The sequence below is a fragment of the Eptatretus burgeri genome, chromosome 13 (genome assembly GCF_056783735.1).
Source record: "Eptatretus burgeri isolate ZD-2024b chromosome 13, Ebu_testis_v1, whole genome shotgun sequence".
Classification (NCBI taxonomy): Eukaryota; Metazoa; Chordata; class Myxini; order Myxiniformes; family Myxinidae; genus Eptatretus; species Eptatretus burgeri.
In genome coordinates, this window is record NC_140973.1 from 10,130,916 (window position 1) to 10,149,651 (window position 18,736).

Sequence of the window (18,736 nt, forward strand, 5' to 3'; positions counted from 1 at the left end):
TTGAAAGTATCAGCAGTTCCGACTCCCCCAAAAAGTGTTGATTTGTCTAATTCGGACATTGCATGGGTGTTTCTGGGTGCATAGTTGTGTCGATGGCAATTGGTAATCGCTTGCCAGGCCAGGCGTTCCGTTGGAGTGCTTGAGTGCTTAAACAACTTACCGAGCTGTACAGTGCAGTTCGTGTCCTGATCGGGACGTGCACTTGATCGTTACTACAAGGTAGAGGTATGTATACAGCACACACGGACGTGGTACATATGGGTAGATTTGGATCTGTACGGACTCTCCGCAGGTGTGTGGACATGCCTTGCCTGTTACAGGTGCCGTGGTGGCAAAGTTTCATCCCGTATCTTATGGAGGTTCAAATGTCAGGCAGCATTCGACAGATTTAAATCCGTACTTATGAATTCTCCAGTTCTTGCAGCACCAAATTTTCAGAAAAAAAAAAACTTCAAATTAGCAGTAGATGCTGGCGATGTGGGGGTTGGAGCCATTTTGCTCCAGGAAGATACTCTCGGCAAAGATCACCCCAGATGCTATTATTTTAAAGAAGTTTGACAAACACCAAAATAACTATTCTTTGCAACAGTTTGAGCTGTTTTTATGTACAACTATTTTCCAGTTGTAGTTTTCACAGATCACAATACTTTACCTTTCATTCATCAAATGAAAAACAAAAATCAGATTGATGAGATGGAGCTTGTCCTTACAATAATTAATCTTTGAAATTAGACACATTAACTGCTGACTACGAGTCGACTCGTCGTGATGGGTGATCCGGATTCTGCCACGACGAGCATTCTCGTGTAAAAGATCATGCTTTTGTATGGTAAACAGAATATGCTGCCGTGCCAGATAACGCAACAAACGATCTGGTGTCAGTTCGGTGAACATAAATCGATGTAATCATCATGATTCGTTTCCATGAGAAGTTTCGCCACTTCATCTGCATTCACACGCGCCATTTTGAAGGGTGATGACAAGAAGCAAAAAAATAATAAAAGAAAATAAAAATCACATGGAACTCAACACATGATCTACCATTAGCAATGACATAATAGCAACATAGATTCCATGCTAAAATAGTCCTACCAGATAGCTCATACCTGGCATACCGAATTTAATATCTTGTCTCACTCACTGCCAGCTACGAGTTTTATCGTAACGTAGGGTTTCCCCAGCGATGGATAAGAAATGAACTTAGATTTGCTCATAGAAGGGTACGATTTGAAAATAAAGTATATGTTCATGCATACTTGGCTTGGAAAATGGGAATGGTGTATACTACAAGAGTTGGCAGTCAACGTGTTCAGGTCAGGTATGGGAGCATGTGCCAGAACAGTGCGTCGCTGCGTCCACTTTCCACCGGTACTCCAGGGGCCTCCGTCTGGCCATCCCCCAGGCAGATGCTAGGCCCATCCCCATCTCCTTGAGATGCTGATCAACCTGCTGCAACCATGAGGCACGTGGTCGGCCCACTGGCCTCCTCCACTCATGAGACTCCCTCGCTGGGAGAATCTGGTGAGCAGGATCAGAGTCAGGAAAACGAGCCACATGTCCATACAGCCGCAACCGACGCTCACGGACTATGCAGGGAACAAATCTCATCCGAGTCTCTCTCAGCAACCGCTCGTTGGACACAAAATCCGACCAGCGAGAGCCAAGGATTTTCCGAAGAGACCTGGTACCAAAGGAATTAAGTCTCCATCTCAGATCCTTGGTCAGAGTCTAAGTCTCGCATCTATAGAGCAAGACTGGAAGTACCAAGGACCTGAAGACTCGGACTTTCGTCCTCCCGCACAGGTACCGCAGCGCCATACCCCATGATCCAGTGAATCCATGACTCCCCAGGCCCGACCCAGACGTCTATTGACCTCTGACTCGCAGCCAGCAGAGACATGAATATCACTGCCAAGGTTAGTGAATCTCTCCACGACCTCAACATCCTCACCACAAACAGACACAGACAGGACAGCAGCATCCAAGATGTCACCAAAAGCCTGGATCTTAGTTTTGACCCAAGAAACCCGTAATCCCAACGGCTCCGACTCCTCATTCAGCACCTCGAGGGCCCCCAAGAGGATGTCTCAAGTCTCCACAAAGATGACTGCATCATCTGCAAAATCAAGGTCCGAGATCTTGACATTCCCAAATGACGCACCGCAACTTGATCTCTCCGACATCCTCCCTAAAATCCAGTCCATACAAGTGCTGAAAAGTGTGGGGGCAAGTACACATCCCTGACGAACTCCAGTAACAACTGGAAATAAGTCAGAGATGGTACCACCACACTTCACAGCACTCTCAGTTCCAGAGTAGAGTTCAGACATCAGATCGATCAGTTTTGGTGGCACCCCACGAAGACCAAGAATCCTCCAGAGGACATCCCGATTCACTGAATCGAACGCTTTACAGAGATCAACAAAGGCTGCAAGCAGCCCCTGCCGAAACTCTCGTCTGCGTTCGGTGAGGACACGAAGGGCAAGGATACGGTCAATCGTTGACCTCTTTGGTGTAAAGCCTGACTGCTCTGGACGCTGGTGCTCAAGGAGATGGTAGCGAACCCTATCAAGAATTATCCGAGCAAAGACCTTGCCCGGCACTGAGAGCAGCGTCACCCCTCGGTAGTTGTTGCAGTCTTGGCGATCACCCTTCCCTTTCCAGAGAGGGACAACAAGGCCCCTCTTCCAGTCAGTTGGGATGATGCCTGTGTTCCAGGCAGAGCACAAAACTGCATGCAACGACACGAGTGCAGCATTTCCACCAGCCTTGAGAAGTTCAGCATGGATGCCACAGATCCCTGGAGCGTTGCCTCGTTTCAACTGGTTCACCGCAGCCCGTGTTTCCACAAGCGAAGGTGGGCCACAGTTGATTCGAGGGTCAGCAACAGGGATTGAAACACCCTTGACGTCCAACTCGACAGTTGGGGGATCAGCCTGGTACAACCGCTCAAAGTAACCGGCCCAGCGGGCCTTCACTTCAGACTCCTCTGTCAAGAGCCTACCACTCTCTGCTCGAACTGCAGTGCTCCGAGGGATGGGCTTGGATGAACGTAATGCGCAAATTCCCCTGTAAGCGGGACGAGAATCACCTGTCCACAGGTGATGCTCTACCCCCTCACAGATTCCTCGCACATAGGCCTCCTTGTCCACCCTCAGTGCACGCCTCAGCTTCCTGAACAGCTCAGCTCTGCCATTCAGCCTGGCCCTGCGACTCTGGTCAATGGTATCCAGTGTCCCTTGAGAGACAAAATTCTTCTTTGCCCTGCGGTGAGTTCTAAGACATCCACCGGCAACATCAAGGACGGTGGTCTTGAAGGTGCTCCACAACTCTTCAGGACCCCCAAAGCACCCAGACCCCCCAAGTGTCCACTCAGCCTGTTCACAAACTCCTCAGCTACCCTCTCATCCCTGAGCTTGCCAACATCCAGCCTTGGCTGGGATGGTACCATTCTCCAGGATTTAAGGTGCAGCTTTAGAGTTGCTACAACAAGCCTGTGGTCCGTATTGAGGAACTGAGCACTCCGGTAGACCCTGCAGTTGTGGATCATCCTCCAACGACTGTCAATGAGGACATGGTCAATCTCCTTTGCCACACCGCCAGCGTTGGAATACCAAGTCCAGCGATGAGCTTGTGGGCGCTGAAACCATGAACCAGCCACCCTAAGTCCATGACTTCTTGCAAAGTCAAGGAACTTGGTGCTATTCTGGTTCATAGTTCCTGACCCATGGGGACCAACACACACCTCATAACCATCCCTATCAGTTCCAGTCGATGCATTGAAATCCCCCAAGACTAGAAGTGTATCTCGTCTGGGACACTGATCAACCACAGACTTGAGTGTGGCGTTGAATGCATCCTTCACGGTGAGATCACTCGCCTCAGTCGGAGCATAAACAGAGACCAGGGAAATGACACCTAAGGAGTGACGAATCCTTAATCTCATAATACGCTCGTTGACCGGTGTTACCTCAATTATCATTGGGGTCAGCTTATTGGACACAGCTTCAGCAACTCCTTGGGTATGGTAACCATCCGAGCGACCAGACCAATAGTAGGTGTAACCACCCACCATTATCTCGCCGCAATCCGGTCTCCGAACCTCAGAGAGAGCTGCAATCCCGATGTCCAAACGCTTGAGCTCAGATGATAACAGAGACAGGTGATCATCCTCTCTTTGGGATAGGACATTCCAGGCACCCACCCGAAGGGACCGCCTCAGGTTAACCCAAGGAGACCTCCGTCTGGTGGACGACACCTCAGCACCACTCCGACACACTCTCCCGCAATCTGACCCAGGGATGTTACCCCGTGGTTTCCCTCCTATCAAAGATTGGGGGTCCCGAAGGCTTTGCCCCAATCCCGTCATCCGGTGAGCTGCCCTGCGAAGGGAAGCTGCACAGGAGGTACTCCCACGGAGTGGGTTTTCAGATTTTTTTGCGTTTTGCGGAATGAAGGGTTTTACGGTGGCCTGAGTGCAAATCCTGCCACAAACCTCCTAATAAAAAAGTAACCCAACTGCAGGAGGACGTCCGCAGACACAGTTGGGCACTAGATATGGATGGCCGTTGGCTCACAAGGAGCTCCTCCGCCCTTTGACAGGTTTTGTTTTTAATCCTGCTGGGTGTCCATATCCAAACACCCTCCTCACCAGAAAACCCGGTTGGGGAGACGGTTTAGTCGCCGACAACCCGACCATGGAACAGATTAGTACAGGTTTACATGGTACCTGTAGCAGGTCACAGATCTAACCTGACCTGACAACGACACTGACAACTGACAAGAAACGTGTTCAAGGCAAAGACAATGTAATTGCAGATGTTCTGTCAAGATCCTAGTAACTCTGGGATTATGAGTAACTCCGGTGCTGAATGAGGAGTTGGAGTCACTGCGATTATGGGTTTCCTGGGTCAAAACCAAGATCTCGGCTTTCAACGACACCTTGCACACACCTGTTTGTGGTGAGGATGTTGAGGTCATGGAGAGATTCATTTACCTTGGCAGTGATATTCTTGTCTCTGCTGGCTGTGAGCTAGAAGTCAATAGACTGTTGGATCGGGCCTGGGGAGTCATGGATTCACTGGATCAAGTGGTGTGGCGCTGTCGGTACCTGTGCAGGATGAAAGTCTGAGTCTTCAGGCCTTTGGTGCTTCCAGTTTTGCTCTATGGATGTGAGACAGAGAGTTAACTCCTTCGGTACCAGGTCTCTTTGGGGAATCCTTTGCTATTGCTGGTCGGACTTTGTATCCAACGAGCGGTTGCTGAGAGAGACTCACATGAGATTTGTCACCTGTATAGTTTGTGAGAGTCAGCTGCGGCTGTATAGACATGTGGCTCATTTTCCTGATGCTGATCCTGCTCACCAGATTCTCTCAGCAAGGGAGCCTCTAGAGTGGAGGAGGCAAATGGGCCGACCATGCGCCTCGTGGTTCGAGCAGGTTGATCGGCATCTCAAGGAGATTGGGATGGGCCATGCATCTGCCTGGGGGGATGGCCAGACGGAGGCCTCTGGAGTACCAACAGAAAGAGGACGCAGTGACGAGCTGCTCCAGCGCATGCTCCCATACCTGACCTTCTTAGGACTATTGAGTGACTCCCTGTGTCGGCTTCACTATTTCTGTCACTTTGAGAAGACCAACGGGGCTCCTCCGTTGACCTTTCACCAATTTATGACCTGTTGAGTTTAATGTGCGAACTGCTTGATTAAGCTGCTTTTTCATGTCGAGAGTCATCAGTTAATATATAGCTAGGTTGCTGGATGTGGAGTTCGTACTTATTACCTCCGCCACCGAAGGTGAAGGAGGTTATATTTTCACCCCTTTCTGTCTGTTTGTCTGTGTACAGGATATCTCAAAAAGTTGTGGACGGATTCGGACAAAACTTGGTGGACAGGTTGGGTGTGTTGCAATTTGTTGGGAAAATTTTGTCACGTTTGGGGTGGACGCTTTGTAATTTGTTGGGAAAATGTCTGTTATTTCTGTGTTTTCTCATTTGATTTGGGATTCTTGGGCAAGTCAGTTATTGCTGCAGTTAATTTATAGTATTATGCTTACGACACATGAGGGATTATTAAATGTTTTTGCTGTTGTCACCCTTCCGTCTCCTGTCATTTCACAATAACAGGGGAACTTTGTTCGTCCTTATCTTTTCTGCCGTGATGTCAGCGGGGTTACCGGTGCATGAGCACGCCGTGCCCTGAGGTTGACACCGAAGGCATTAAAAAAAATGTATATTTACTAAACACCTTTTTTAATAGTACCACTACTACTACTATTACCAAATATTTCCAACCTTCTTGTGGGATTAGTTAGGAAAAGTTTTTGGCCCAGATCTTTCAATAATTAGTTAGACCAGGCTTGATGTTCAATTGCAGGTGGCAGGAATTTGTAATTCATTCAGGGCTCCAGCAACAACTCTCTTCCTCCTCATGAAAGACTTCGTGGGATCTTTAATGTACATGACAGGACACCCAGCTTAATGTCTCTCTGAAAGAAGGCACACACGTTGATGAATCATCCTTTCTCTCAACACCAGGGTAACAGTTTTATAGCTGGGTCGAGATTCAAACTATCAGTATTCAGCTCAAAAGCATGTGCACTACCTCTGAGATATCGTGACAGCCACTGATGACCCCACACGCAAATCAAAGCGGGGTGAAGCATTTGGTTCACTTCCGTCTGTGTCTACAAATGTTAGTTTATGATCGACGAACAACTTAATTTCAATTGAATGTTATATTTTGAACACAAATCGGAACACGAACCTGTAGGCTCTGAATTCCACCTGATCGCACAGGCACAGAGAGGAGTGAGATAATTTTTTACTCCGTCTGTCTGTCTGGCAGTCAAACCAAATTTAAAATCATTCCCAACAAGAAACCTACTGTTTTTAAAGGATGTCATCAAGGACACAAACAACAGGCACGAATAACTAACGTTGCATGTTAAATCAGGTGGTGTGTAGGATACTGCAGCTACAGCGGTAAATGTTCGGATTTTTTTTTTTCTTCAACCTTTAAAATCATTATTCTATTTCAGTTGAATTATATACCTGAACACTGCATGGGGTAAGGTGTTCTATGAACTTTCTAGTTTATTTATTGTTACCTTCACCACCGAAGGTGGAAGGAGGTTACGTTTTCACCCTGTCTGTCTGTTTGTGTGCAGGATATCTCAAAAAAAAAAAAGTTGTGAACGGATTCAGATGAAATTTTGTGGACAGGTTTGGTGTGTGACAAGGATGAACTGATTCGATTTTGATGAAGATTCAGATCCAGATCCAGATCCGACTACTATAATTTTTTTAAGTGATTCTTCACCATTGAGAGATCGAGCCAAAAATGATAACTCGCACGATATCTCAAAAGGTTGAGGACGGATTCGGACGAAACTTGGTGGACACGTTGGGCGTGTGACAAGGAAAAAAAATATTCAATTTTGGTGAAGATCCGAATCTTATAATTTTCAAAGCAATTCTTCACCATCGATTGGGCCAAAAACGATATATTTATTGGGCCTGATATGTTCCACTGGATCAGGCATTGCACGGCGGAGGTATGCCCTCTACCGAGTGCCCTTCTAGTTGTTATTCTTCATTTTCCTCTCTCGTTAATCATTGCTGCTTGCAATAAAATATTTTCCATCCAATTGGATACGAAAAAAAACAAAACAACAAAACCCCAAAAGGAATCATGTGAGCAAATTTGGCCAAAGCTCAATATTTACTTGTGGTGTCTTTACAAAAGAACAAAATGTAGCTTATAATGACTTTTAAATCACACATGCGATGAATCCAAAACGCGGAACTTTACAACTGAAAAATGCCATGAAGACCCAATTTTTAAAAAAAGAAAAATCATTACAAATGTCACACTGCTCATACAAAAGCTGCACTTCTCAAAACTACGTAGAGAGCTCGAAACAAAGAAACAATTTCATGCTTAGTGGAATTGAACTATAAGTGACAGTATAGTTTTAAAACTATGCACTAATAGAGTTATTGAGTCATCAGTCACCAGTCTTCAAGTGAAAGCATTTTTTGTGCTCGTCTCGTGAATCAGTACTTGTTGATGCCAAATATTCGGACACGATCAAACTGCGGTAGTTTGGGTACCAAAACAGACATCAGAGAGACTGTGTTCACTGCAAAATGCTGTGGCTCGTACTTCGTGTAGAAACTTGCCAGGAAGTACCTGCAGACATACGGACCGTTGGTTCAGGATTACATGACTGATGCTTTCACAAAAAAAAATCCAAAAAAAATCACCATCATCAAATTATAACAGTTATGACCCGGATTGGAACTTTAGCACAATCAACAAACTAAAATACCCCACCAACTTGTAATAAAGTCACACTAACCGAGGCAACACCAACAATAGTCATTCCGCACGGACAGACAACCATAGACAAAGTAAATAAGCCAGGAGGCAAAATCTGCTCACAGGATGATGGGAGTTACAGTGAGGAACTTCCGCGAGGTGGTGTACTGCATGCCATGATCAATCTGCTCCCAGTATGTAAGCAAGCGTGCTTTTCCTTGGTCTGGAGTGATGAATGGGGTCCCTTTCACCATGTGCAAGAGGACGTACATGGCCTGAAAATGCAGCCACAAACTTGGCAAAATAAACATGATACATAAGATACATATATTTAAGAAACTGCAGTACTCCTGATACATTTTCACTGCAAGTCATGGGGAGAGCTTTCAAACAGCTCACGTACAGGTTCTGTCCACTCATTTGCAAAGTGTGGTGACAACGTTGAGATACGTTTGAATTGAGCAAAACTGTGGCCTCAAAAATCTTTGCAAACGACTGACCAAATTTTGAACGTCCTCACGGTTATACTGTTTTGGGCCAGGTATCAGCTGCGAGCACGACCGCTAGTTGGAACAGCAGAGTCGACTCCACCGAACACCCGGAATTCAGATAGTTCCCCTCGGATAACTCCGAAGGTACGGGTCCCTTATAGGACCGTGAATAGTCAATAAATCAACCACGTGGGCACAGGGTTATTTGCCAAACTTCAAAATACCTGGAGGCCCATGTGGCGAACTACCGAGTATTCACACCCTCGAGGGAGCTCGAACGGGACGAGCCGTAACCGTGCTCGACCCGTGCATAACCCGAACGGATGGTTACCGAGGTCCCGTCGGTCCAAACGTACATCTACAGCAGCAACGGCCTTATTAATCACCCAACACGCACCGTGCTAAACCAATGAAGGAAAGGACGAGGACGAGCTGAAACATTTAACAATAGGGGTATTTATTTACAATAGGTGGGGAAGGAACACATAAAGAGCAGAGTTATCATGCCTAAAGCAAGGCAAATAATGTACAAGGAGCAAAAAGCACTTAACAGTTTCTACTTATAGATGGGGCCTCACGGACACACACGCACAAACAGATACCCAGACAGAGAGATGGACCTCGAGGTTTTTATTATTCCTTCAGCACGGAGGGAGGTCGAGCTGAGGGACGAGAACGTGGCTGGCTACCTGGGCCGCGAGCACGCGTCTGGATGTCCACCCCTTCCCGGAGTTCCAGTCGCCAAAAGACTGACCCGGGCAGCCAGACGCAGACCAGCGAACCAGACCAGCGCCAGCGACGATAGATTGATCCGAGAGCCAGACCACGCGCTCGAGCTGACGGAGAACCAGACTACTGGCTCGAGCAGACGGTGCGCAATTATTTGTGTCTTCTCGGGCATGCTTCGCTCATCGCCCATTTGCCGCAAAATGACGCCAAGTCCGCTGATTGGACTTGGGGGGGGGGGGGGACGTGACGGCCGTCACGGTCCCCGCCCCTCAAACAAGGAGGGGAATATGGTCCTGTGTGGGCTGCGCCTATTGGCCGATCGTCGGCAACCTGGCTTGCATCTCCCTGATTGGGCGAGAGAGGCGTCAGGTCCTCGTGACTCCGCCCACGTAAGTGCTGACACGCATGCGTGCAATGGTGCCGGTGGAGGATGGTGGGAAGAAGCGAAGGCAGGTGTCGTTGTAGTTATTGTTGTTATAAAAAATCCTAACTATCAAAATAACTTCACAGCGCATGTATGTGATTCCCATTAGACACAGGTTGGGGGCCCTAACTAGAAACACACACTTATCGAAATAACTAAGCTATGGGGACGGCTGTCTGTCTGTGTGCACAAGGCTTCTAGATTCGTAACAATACCTCTGTTAACCAAGTTTACAGAAAACAACCATTTTATCCCACAGTATCTTTCGCGAAGAGTAGGCGAGCCATCACCGGCATCCTGGCCAAATTCCAAATTCCTGCTCTGGCCTACAGGGGCCACTGGCACAGCTGTGCCCCCAGCAAATGACACAACCCTGTCGTACAGTACAGAGCCATGCACTGCACATGAAAAAAAGAAGACATCAATTTGTTGACAGATTTGAGGTAGGATGATAAGACTTTTGCATATCGCTGGAGGCGAGCGAAGTTCTGCTGTGCAATCTTGCTCAACAATCGTATTCGAGAATGAAGCAATCTGAAAGGTGGCACGTCCCATCGGCTCACCTGTGACCAACATCCCCCCCCCCCACAATGACCTACCAGGTTGTGAAAGACATTTGTGAGTGTCCAAGCAAGCCCGACACTCAGGAAAGGCATGCTAATGAGGACAGCATGCAGACTTCCCACGGTGATGGCGTATGCTAGCCATGTCCCACGACTATTCATCACCCCAGAGTTTGGGTTTGGACTGCTGTGGGCAACTCCAACATTCATCGCTGCGCTTCGGTGCACGCCCGCGAGCAGTCAATAACCTTTTATGTCCCTAGAAAGAAAACAAGTAGATAAAAAAAAAAAACTTTAACACACACAAGTGTTTCTGCACATTTTGTTTTCATCATCTCTCAGACTCGTAGAGAAAGTATTTTTTACTTTGATGTCAAGTCCATTTAAGAGCTGCATCATGGGCACCAAGAAATCGATAACAATGCCACGGACATGATCAGTTGCATGCAAGCATCAACACAGCGATACGTACCCTCCAGTGATCAACAAGTTCAGTCACTGCCAAACCCATCCGTACAAATAGCACGATCTCCAATTGTTCATGAAGCATCCATTCAACCAAAACGACACTCGGTAGAGCGCACATACCTCCGCCAGGCTGAACGGTTTACGTATTGAATCCCACCGAGAGGCTGCATCGGGATTCGGACCTGAAGCAAAAATCAAATCGCCTTGGTCTTGTCACCTACCCGACTCGTGCACCAAGTTTTGTCACAACTCGTCCACAACCTTTTGAGATGTTATATACAAGGAGCAGTCAATAAGTAACCTTAAAATGGCGATATAAATTTGAGAATGTAATGTGAGTAGTTGTGGACGACGTATGTTATATGTATGGCTAAGAGTCATGTTTTGCCCGTTTTAGGAGATCTGGTAACGTTGAGCGTGTGACGGCAGTGGAGCCGTTCCAAGATGGCGGCTCCCTTGGAAGCATGCACCAGGGAGGAGCAACGTTCTGTCATCCGTTTCTTGGGAAGCGAGGGTGTGAATCCCAGAAAAAAATCCATCGCAGAATGAACACGCAATATGGTGACGCATGTTTATCGCTGCAGCAGGTGTACGACTGGAGCACGGAGTTTAGAAGTGGAATTCTTTCAGCTCGGGTGAGAGTCGTCTCGGCACCCACCTTGCAGACACTTTGTGGAACCGCAGCACATTGTGAATGATATAGTGCGCTGAACACAGCTAATGTCCAATTGGGAGACCTCTTCATCCAGCGTAATGCGACGGTTTTCCCTGAGCACGTGCTCAACTCCTGCAACCATTCCTGGTGTGTGGGATGTGTGAGGCCGGCCCGAGCGAGCAGCGTCTGCCACACTGGACACTCCACTTCTAAACTCCGTGCTCCAGTCGTACACCTGCTGCAGCGATAAACATGCGTCACCATATTGCGTGTTCATTCTGCGATGGATTTTTTTTCTGGGATTCACACCCTCGCTTCCCAAGAAACGGATGACAGAACGTTGCTCCTCCCTGGTGCATGCTTCCAAGGGAGCCGCCATCTTGGAACGGCTCCACTGCCGTCACACGCTCAACGTTACCAGATCTCCTAAAACGGGCAGAACATGACTCTTAGCCATACATATAACATACGTTGTCTACAACTACTCACATTACATTCTCAAATTTATATCGCCATTTTAAGGTTACTTATTCACTTCCCCTCATCCTACGTGTATCTCCTTTTTGGTCCCGCTCTCTCAATTGTGAAAAATAATAATAATAAATTCGAGTATCTAGATTCAGATCTTTACCAAAATCGAATCATTTCGTCCTTGTCACACACCCTACCTGTCCACCAAGTTTAATCCGAATTCGTAAAGAATTTTTTGAGATATCCTCCTCACAGACAGACAGACAGGGGTCAAAACCTCAGGGCACTGTCCATCTTCAGTGGCAGAGGTAATGGAGGGAAAGACAAGAAGCTGATACTGGAATCAGACATCACATAATAAATAAATGGAACCGAATGATTGAGCTATGGTGGTCATATGGCAGTTTAGCTGCCAGGGTAGATATCATTTCTTGAAGCGCGACTGTGTCGCTGATGCAGTGCCCCTCTACCAGTACACACACTGGAACTGGTACTCATTTCGCCGACCTCGAAGGGATGACAGGCTGAGTCAACCCCCTGGTGTAGTAATTCAGCAGCCGACGGGGCTTGAACTCAGGACCCTAGGATCCCAAGCCACCAACCTAACCACTGAGCCAACAGCAGGCTCGAACTCAGGACCCTAGGACCCCAAGCCACCACCATAACCACCGAGCCAACAGCAGGCTCAAACTCAGGACCCTAGGACCCCAAGCCACCACCATAACCACCGAGCCAACAGCAGGCTCGAACTCAGGACCCGAGGATCCAAAGCCACCACACTAACCACTGAGCCAACACCAGGCTCGAACTCAGGACCCGAGGATCCAAAGCCACCACCCTAACCACTGAGCCAACACCAGGCGCGAACTCAGGACCCGAGGATCCCAAGCCACCACCCTAACCACTGAGCCAACACCAGGCTCGAACTCAGGACCCGAGCATCCCAAGCTACCACCCTAACCACTGAGCCAACACCAGGCTCGAACTCAGGACCCGAGGATCCCAAGCCACCACCCTAACAACTGAGCCAACACCAGACTCGAACTGAGAACCCAAGGATCCCAAGCCACCACCCTAACAACTGAGCCAACACCAGGCTCGAACTGAGAACCAAAGGATCCCAAGCCACCACCCTAACCACTGAGCGAACACCAGGCTCGAACTGAGAACCCAAGGATCCCAAGCCACCACCCAAACCACTGAACCAACACCAGGCTCGAACTCAGGACCCGAGGATCCCAAGCCACCACCCTAACAACTGAGCCAACACCAGGCTCGAACTGAGAACCCAAGGATCCCAAGCCACCACCCTAACCACTGAGCCAACACCAGGCTCGAACTGAGAACCCGAGGATCCCAAGCCACCACCCAAACCACTGAACCAACACCAGGCTCGAACTCAGGACCCGAGGATCCCAAGCCACCACCCTAACCACTGAGCCAACACCAGGCTCGAACTGAGAACCCGAGGATCCCAAGCCACCACCCAAACCACTGAGCCAACACCAGGCTCGAACTGAGAACCCGAGGATCCCAAGCCACCACCCTAACCACTGAGCCAACACCAGGCTCGAACTGAGAACCCGAGGATCCCAAGCCACCACCCAAACCACTGAACCAACACCAGGCTCGAACTCAGGACCCGAGGATCCCAAGCCACCACCCTAACAACTGAGCCAACACCAGGCTCGAACTGAGAACCCAAGGATCCCAAGCCACCACCCTAACCACTGAGCCAACACCAGGCTCGAACTGAGAACACGAGGATCCCAAGCCACCACCCAAACCACTGAACCAACACCAGGCTCGAACTCAGGACCCGAGGATCCCAAGCCATCACCCTAACAACTGAGCCAACACCAGGCTCGAACTGAGAACCCAAGGATCCCAAGCCACCACCCTAACCACTGAGCCAACACCAGGCTCGAACTGAGAACCCGAGGATCCCAAGCCACCACCCAAACCACTGAACCAACACCAGGCTCGAACTCAGGACCCGAGGATCCCAAGCCACCACCCTAACAACTGAGCCAACACCAGGCTCGAACTGAGAACCCAAGGATCCCAAGCCACCACCCTAACCACTGAGCCAACACCAGGCTCGAACTGAGGACCCGAGGATCCCAAGCCACCACCCAAACCACTGAACCAACACCAGGCTCGAACTCAGGACCCGAGGATCCCAAGCCACCACCCTAACAACTGAGCCAACACCAGGCTCGAACTCAGGACCCGAGGATCCCAAGCCACCACCCTAACCACTGAGCCAACACCAGGCTTATCGAGCGATGATGGACGAAAGCTACCACTTCTTCAACTTCCCCAATTAATCACACTTACTGGTGGGCTCAGCCGCAGGGGGGCACATTTGTCCGAGTCTTTCACGAACGTCATGGCCAGCCCTGAAGGTTCACCGGAGGAAATTTGTACTTTGTTCAGGGTGCCGGCGATAGCTCACCGACTGTTGGCGAAGGACAGTGGGATGTTTGACGTTACAAAATGCCGGCAGACGGGACACCCGGCTTAACGACCATCCGAGGGCGACAGCACACTGCACACGCGAAGCACCGAACCGGCAGTCAAGAGTCGGGTTCTGGAATCGAACCTCGAATCGGAATCGACTCGACGGCTCAAAGAAGATTGTGTTTGTTACGTGTGCACCGTCCTGTCGGGGAGGTGGGTCCAAGGGTGTCCAACTGTGAATGGGACATGTCTTGTACGTGTACAGTGCGAGTACAGTACAAGGCCCAACGACACAAATAAGAACCGATTATAATCGTCGAAACCTCACCAAAAACACCTTCACCGAGACCGCGTGACATCACCTTCCTACCTCGTCACGTCGTCACCTCATCAGCAGCATCATCATCATCGACGACAACAAAAGCAAAATTATTTATTAATCTATTCATTCACATTCTTCGTTCGTTCGTTCCTCCGACTCCTCAATCATTCCGCTCAGATGTTTCACAAGTCGCACAGGTATACATCACCCGAGTCCAATCGTTTGCTCATTTCTTCCTTCATTTTAATCCTTTGTTTTTCGTGGAACTCGTAATTCAGAAAATAAAAAAAAATCTTTTCTTAATAACTTTAATTGCTGTCACGTCGTTCAGGGCGGTGTATAAGGCAAACGCAATGTCCTCTCGTCCTTGAGCGTTTCGTGTGTACAGTACTCACGTTTGAGAGTAAATAAAACTGTACAGTAGTGTACTCCAGTTTATGTCACAATGATGATGAAAGCCGATAAACTTTGGGAGCATCTACATATTATGTACGCAAAATATAGAGGTGCTTTGACCAACACAGAAATGACGTCACGTGTACCGATGACGTCAAAGAGAAGTATTTTTGGATGGTTTTAAAATAGCGTCAGAAGGCACTGAACTGAACCATGGCCACAGATTTCTGCAATGTATCTTGGAATGTAAACATGTGGACCCGTTGGACGCGAGATCCCAGTGACCTTCGAGCGAGGATCATAAATAATAACATCTATATATTAATACTGAAGGACCAATTTTGTGCTCCTCCTCGCGGTCGCGTCACGTTTTTCTCGGTACTGTGACCTGAGAAGTTTTGACACGGTGTTTGTACGTCAAAGTAGACACGTACACAAATCAGGGGACTTCTTCACAAGGAGTAGTGTACACCAAAAATGTCATGTGCAAGGCCTCGTTTTGTAGGCCTCGTTAGGTAAGGCCATGGAGTACATCGACTGGGATCCGGCTCTTACAAGAGGCTCCACTGGTTGTCATATTGGGCTCATGGAACGGAATCCGTCTGTGACGGGGTTTCGGTGACGTAATAATAACATAAATAATTCGATCATAAATAATAACAAAAATAATAACGATCATAAATAATAAGGATCATAAATAATAACGGGCAGACCACCTTGCAGGTTCAGAAGGACACGATGTGACCCGTGAGAAGCAACCAACGGCTGCACTGTGCACATCTTGTGGCAGATTGAGTTTAAAAACCGGATCACCCACCAAAGAGGGCATGGAGACGCTGGATGTGAGCCTACACTGGTTCTGTGACTCCAGAGGCTTGAGAAGACCCAGCTACACCCCACAAAACTGGCTAGTTAGAATTCGACCCCTAACCCAAACCCAGACCCGAACCGGCTTATTTTACCTCCTGGTCAGAATTCGACCGCTAACCCAAACCCTAACCGGCTTACTTTACCTGCTGGTCAGAATTCGACCCCCAACCCAAACCCTAACTGGTTTACCTTACCTGCTGGTCAGAATTCGGCCCCTAACCCTAACTGGCTTACCTTACCTGCTGGTCAGAATTCGACCCCTAACCCAAACTGGCTTACATTACCTGCTGGTCAGAATTCGACCCCTAACCCTAACTGGCTTACCTTACCTGCTGGTCAGAATTCGACCCCTAACCCTGACTGGCTTACCTTACCTGCTGGTCAGAATTCGACCCCTAACCCTAACTGGCTTACCTTACCTGCTGGTCAGAATTCGACCCCTAGCCCTGACCGGCTTACTTTACCTGCTGGTCAGAATTCGACCCCTAACCCAAACCCTAACTGGTTTACCTTACCTGCTGGTCAGAATTCGGCCCCTAACCCTAACTGGCTTACCTTACCTGCTGGTCAGAATTCGACCCCTAACCCTAACTGGCTTACATTACCTGCTGGTCAGAATTCGACCCCTAACCCTAACTGGCTTACCTTACCTGCTGGTCAGAATTCGACCCCTAACCCTGACTAGCTTACCTTACCTGCTGGTCAGAATTCGACCCCTAACCCTAACTGGCTTACCTTACCTGCTGGTCAGAGTTCGACCCCTAACCCGAACTGGCTTACCTTACCTGCTGGTCAGAATTCGACCCCTAACCCTGACTGGCTTACCTTACCTGCTGGTCAGAATTCGACCTCTAGCCCTAACTGGCTTACCTTACCTGCTGGTCAGAATTCGACCCCTAACCCGAACCCTAACTGGCTTACTTTACCTGCTGGTCAGAATTCGACCCCGAACCCAAACCCTAACCCTGACTGGCTTACCTTACCTGCTGGTCAGAATTCGACCCCTAACCCTGACTGGCTTACCTTACCTGCTGGTCAGAATTCGACCCCTAACCCGAACTGGCTTACCTTACCTGCTGGTCAGAATTCGACCCCTAACCCTGACTGGCTTACCTTACCTGCTGGTCAGAATTCGACCCCTAGCCCTAACTGGCTTACCTTACCTGCTGGTCAGAATTCGACCCCTAACCCGAACCCTAACTGGCTTACCTTACCTGCTGGTCAGAATTCGACCCCGAACCCAAACCCTAACCCTGACTGGCTTACCTTACCTGCTGGTCAGAATTCGACCCCTAACCCTGACTGGCTTACCTTACCTGCTGGTCAGAATTCGACCCCTAACCCTAACTGGCTTACCTTACCTGCTGGTCAGAATTCGACCCCTAACCCGAACCTTAACTGGCTTACGTAACCTGCTGGTCAGAATTCGATCCCGAACACAAACCCTAACCCTGACTGGCTTACCTTACCTGCTCGTAAGCCAGTTCAGGTTAGGGGTCAAATTCTGACCTTACCTGCTCATCAGAATTCGATCCCAAACCCTAACCCTAACAGCCTGGTCAGAATTTGACCCCCAAACCTAATTGGCTTACCTTACCTGCTGGTCAGAATTCGACACATCTACTGCCTTGCTGGTGTCTCCGAGACGACTTCCAAACAGGCATCTCCTCTCTGGTCGTATCGAGCATGTTCCTTCCATCCTTATCATGCTTCAGCTGCCAGTTTGCATTTTTTGGGGGGGTTCTTGACAAGCATGCAGTTCCAAAGTAAACGTCACTCAGCTTGATCTGTTGATTTGGATTCATCTGCTTGATTTGGTGATATCAAGCTCACATTGAGGACTTGCAATGTGACCGGCCAGTTGGACATCAACCTGTACACACCAGCTGGACAACATTGTTCGGACGTGTTCTCAGCTGACCCTTCAATCATTTGTAAGCTGTTGAAGTTTGCTTTTATGAACTGGTTACCTAAGATAAGTTAATTCCCCAAAAGTTGTGAGTTAACTCAGAGCTGCATTGATATCTGTGACATTTGTGCTTTTATAATTTGGGGATTTTTAAAATCATTGAGTGTTTCTTTTAATCAGTATTAAGTCATGTTTTACAGGGAGACAGTAGAGATTAATAAATATTAGTTATTAGCTATCCTGTCTCATGTCGCACATTGGATTCCCCTGTTAAACAAAAGACTGGACATATTGTCGGTAAATCTTTTCTACTGTGCTCCCCTCCGGGTAACTGGTCCACTCACATCGGTGTCTCGAGGAAGTACATAATACTCTGTTGTACCTTTGTGTATACAGCTGTTCTGACATGAGTGTTTTTTTTACATCCCGATCGGAGGTGACTCGTGCTTTCTGTTTCTACCTTGCAAAACATATACTTTTCCGATTGACTCAGTCCTGCCATCTACTTAAAGCAGGGTGTGTGTGTGTGTGTGTGTGTGTGTGTGTGTGTGTGTGTGTGTGTGTGTGTGTGTGTATATATGTGTGGCCTTTTCTTTGCTTTTTATATAATTTCACAAGCCTTACCGAATCTGCATTTGTGCTGGAGGTGCCAAGA

At 48.3% G+C, this 18,736-nt stretch overlaps 1 protein-coding gene across 6 annotated transcripts; it reads right to left on the reverse strand.

Annotated features, from left to right (window-relative positions):
• Nucleotides 1-572: 572 nt before the first annotated feature.
• LOC147013820 (ORM1-like protein 1) lies at nt 573-15,104 on the reverse strand. Of its 6 annotated transcripts, none has more exons than XM_085851076.1 (5): nt 14,955-15,104; nt 10,564-10,786; nt 8,444-8,595; nt 8,015-8,191; nt 573-946 (listed from the first exon to the last, which is right to left on the reverse strand). In XM_085851076.1, the coding sequence occupies exons 2-4, from the start codon at nt 10,735-10,737 to the stop codon at nt 8,056-8,058; spliced, it is 462 nt and encodes a 153-aa protein (XP_085707202.1). In that variant the 5' UTR covers nt 10,738-10,786; nt 14,955-15,104; the 3' UTR covers nt 573-946; nt 8,015-8,055. The 6 variants fall into 6 exon arrangements, with proteins under 6 accessions (XP_085707202.1, XP_085707200.1, XP_085707201.1 ...); XM_085851074.1 differs by lacking the exon at nt 573-946 and adding an exon at nt 14,580-14,786 and having other exon boundaries at nt 7,689-8,191; XM_085851075.1 differs by lacking the exon at nt 573-946 and adding an exon at nt 14,580-14,786 and having other exon boundaries at nt 7,689-8,191; nt 14,913-15,083.
• Nucleotides 15,105-18,736: the final 3,632 nt, after the last annotated feature.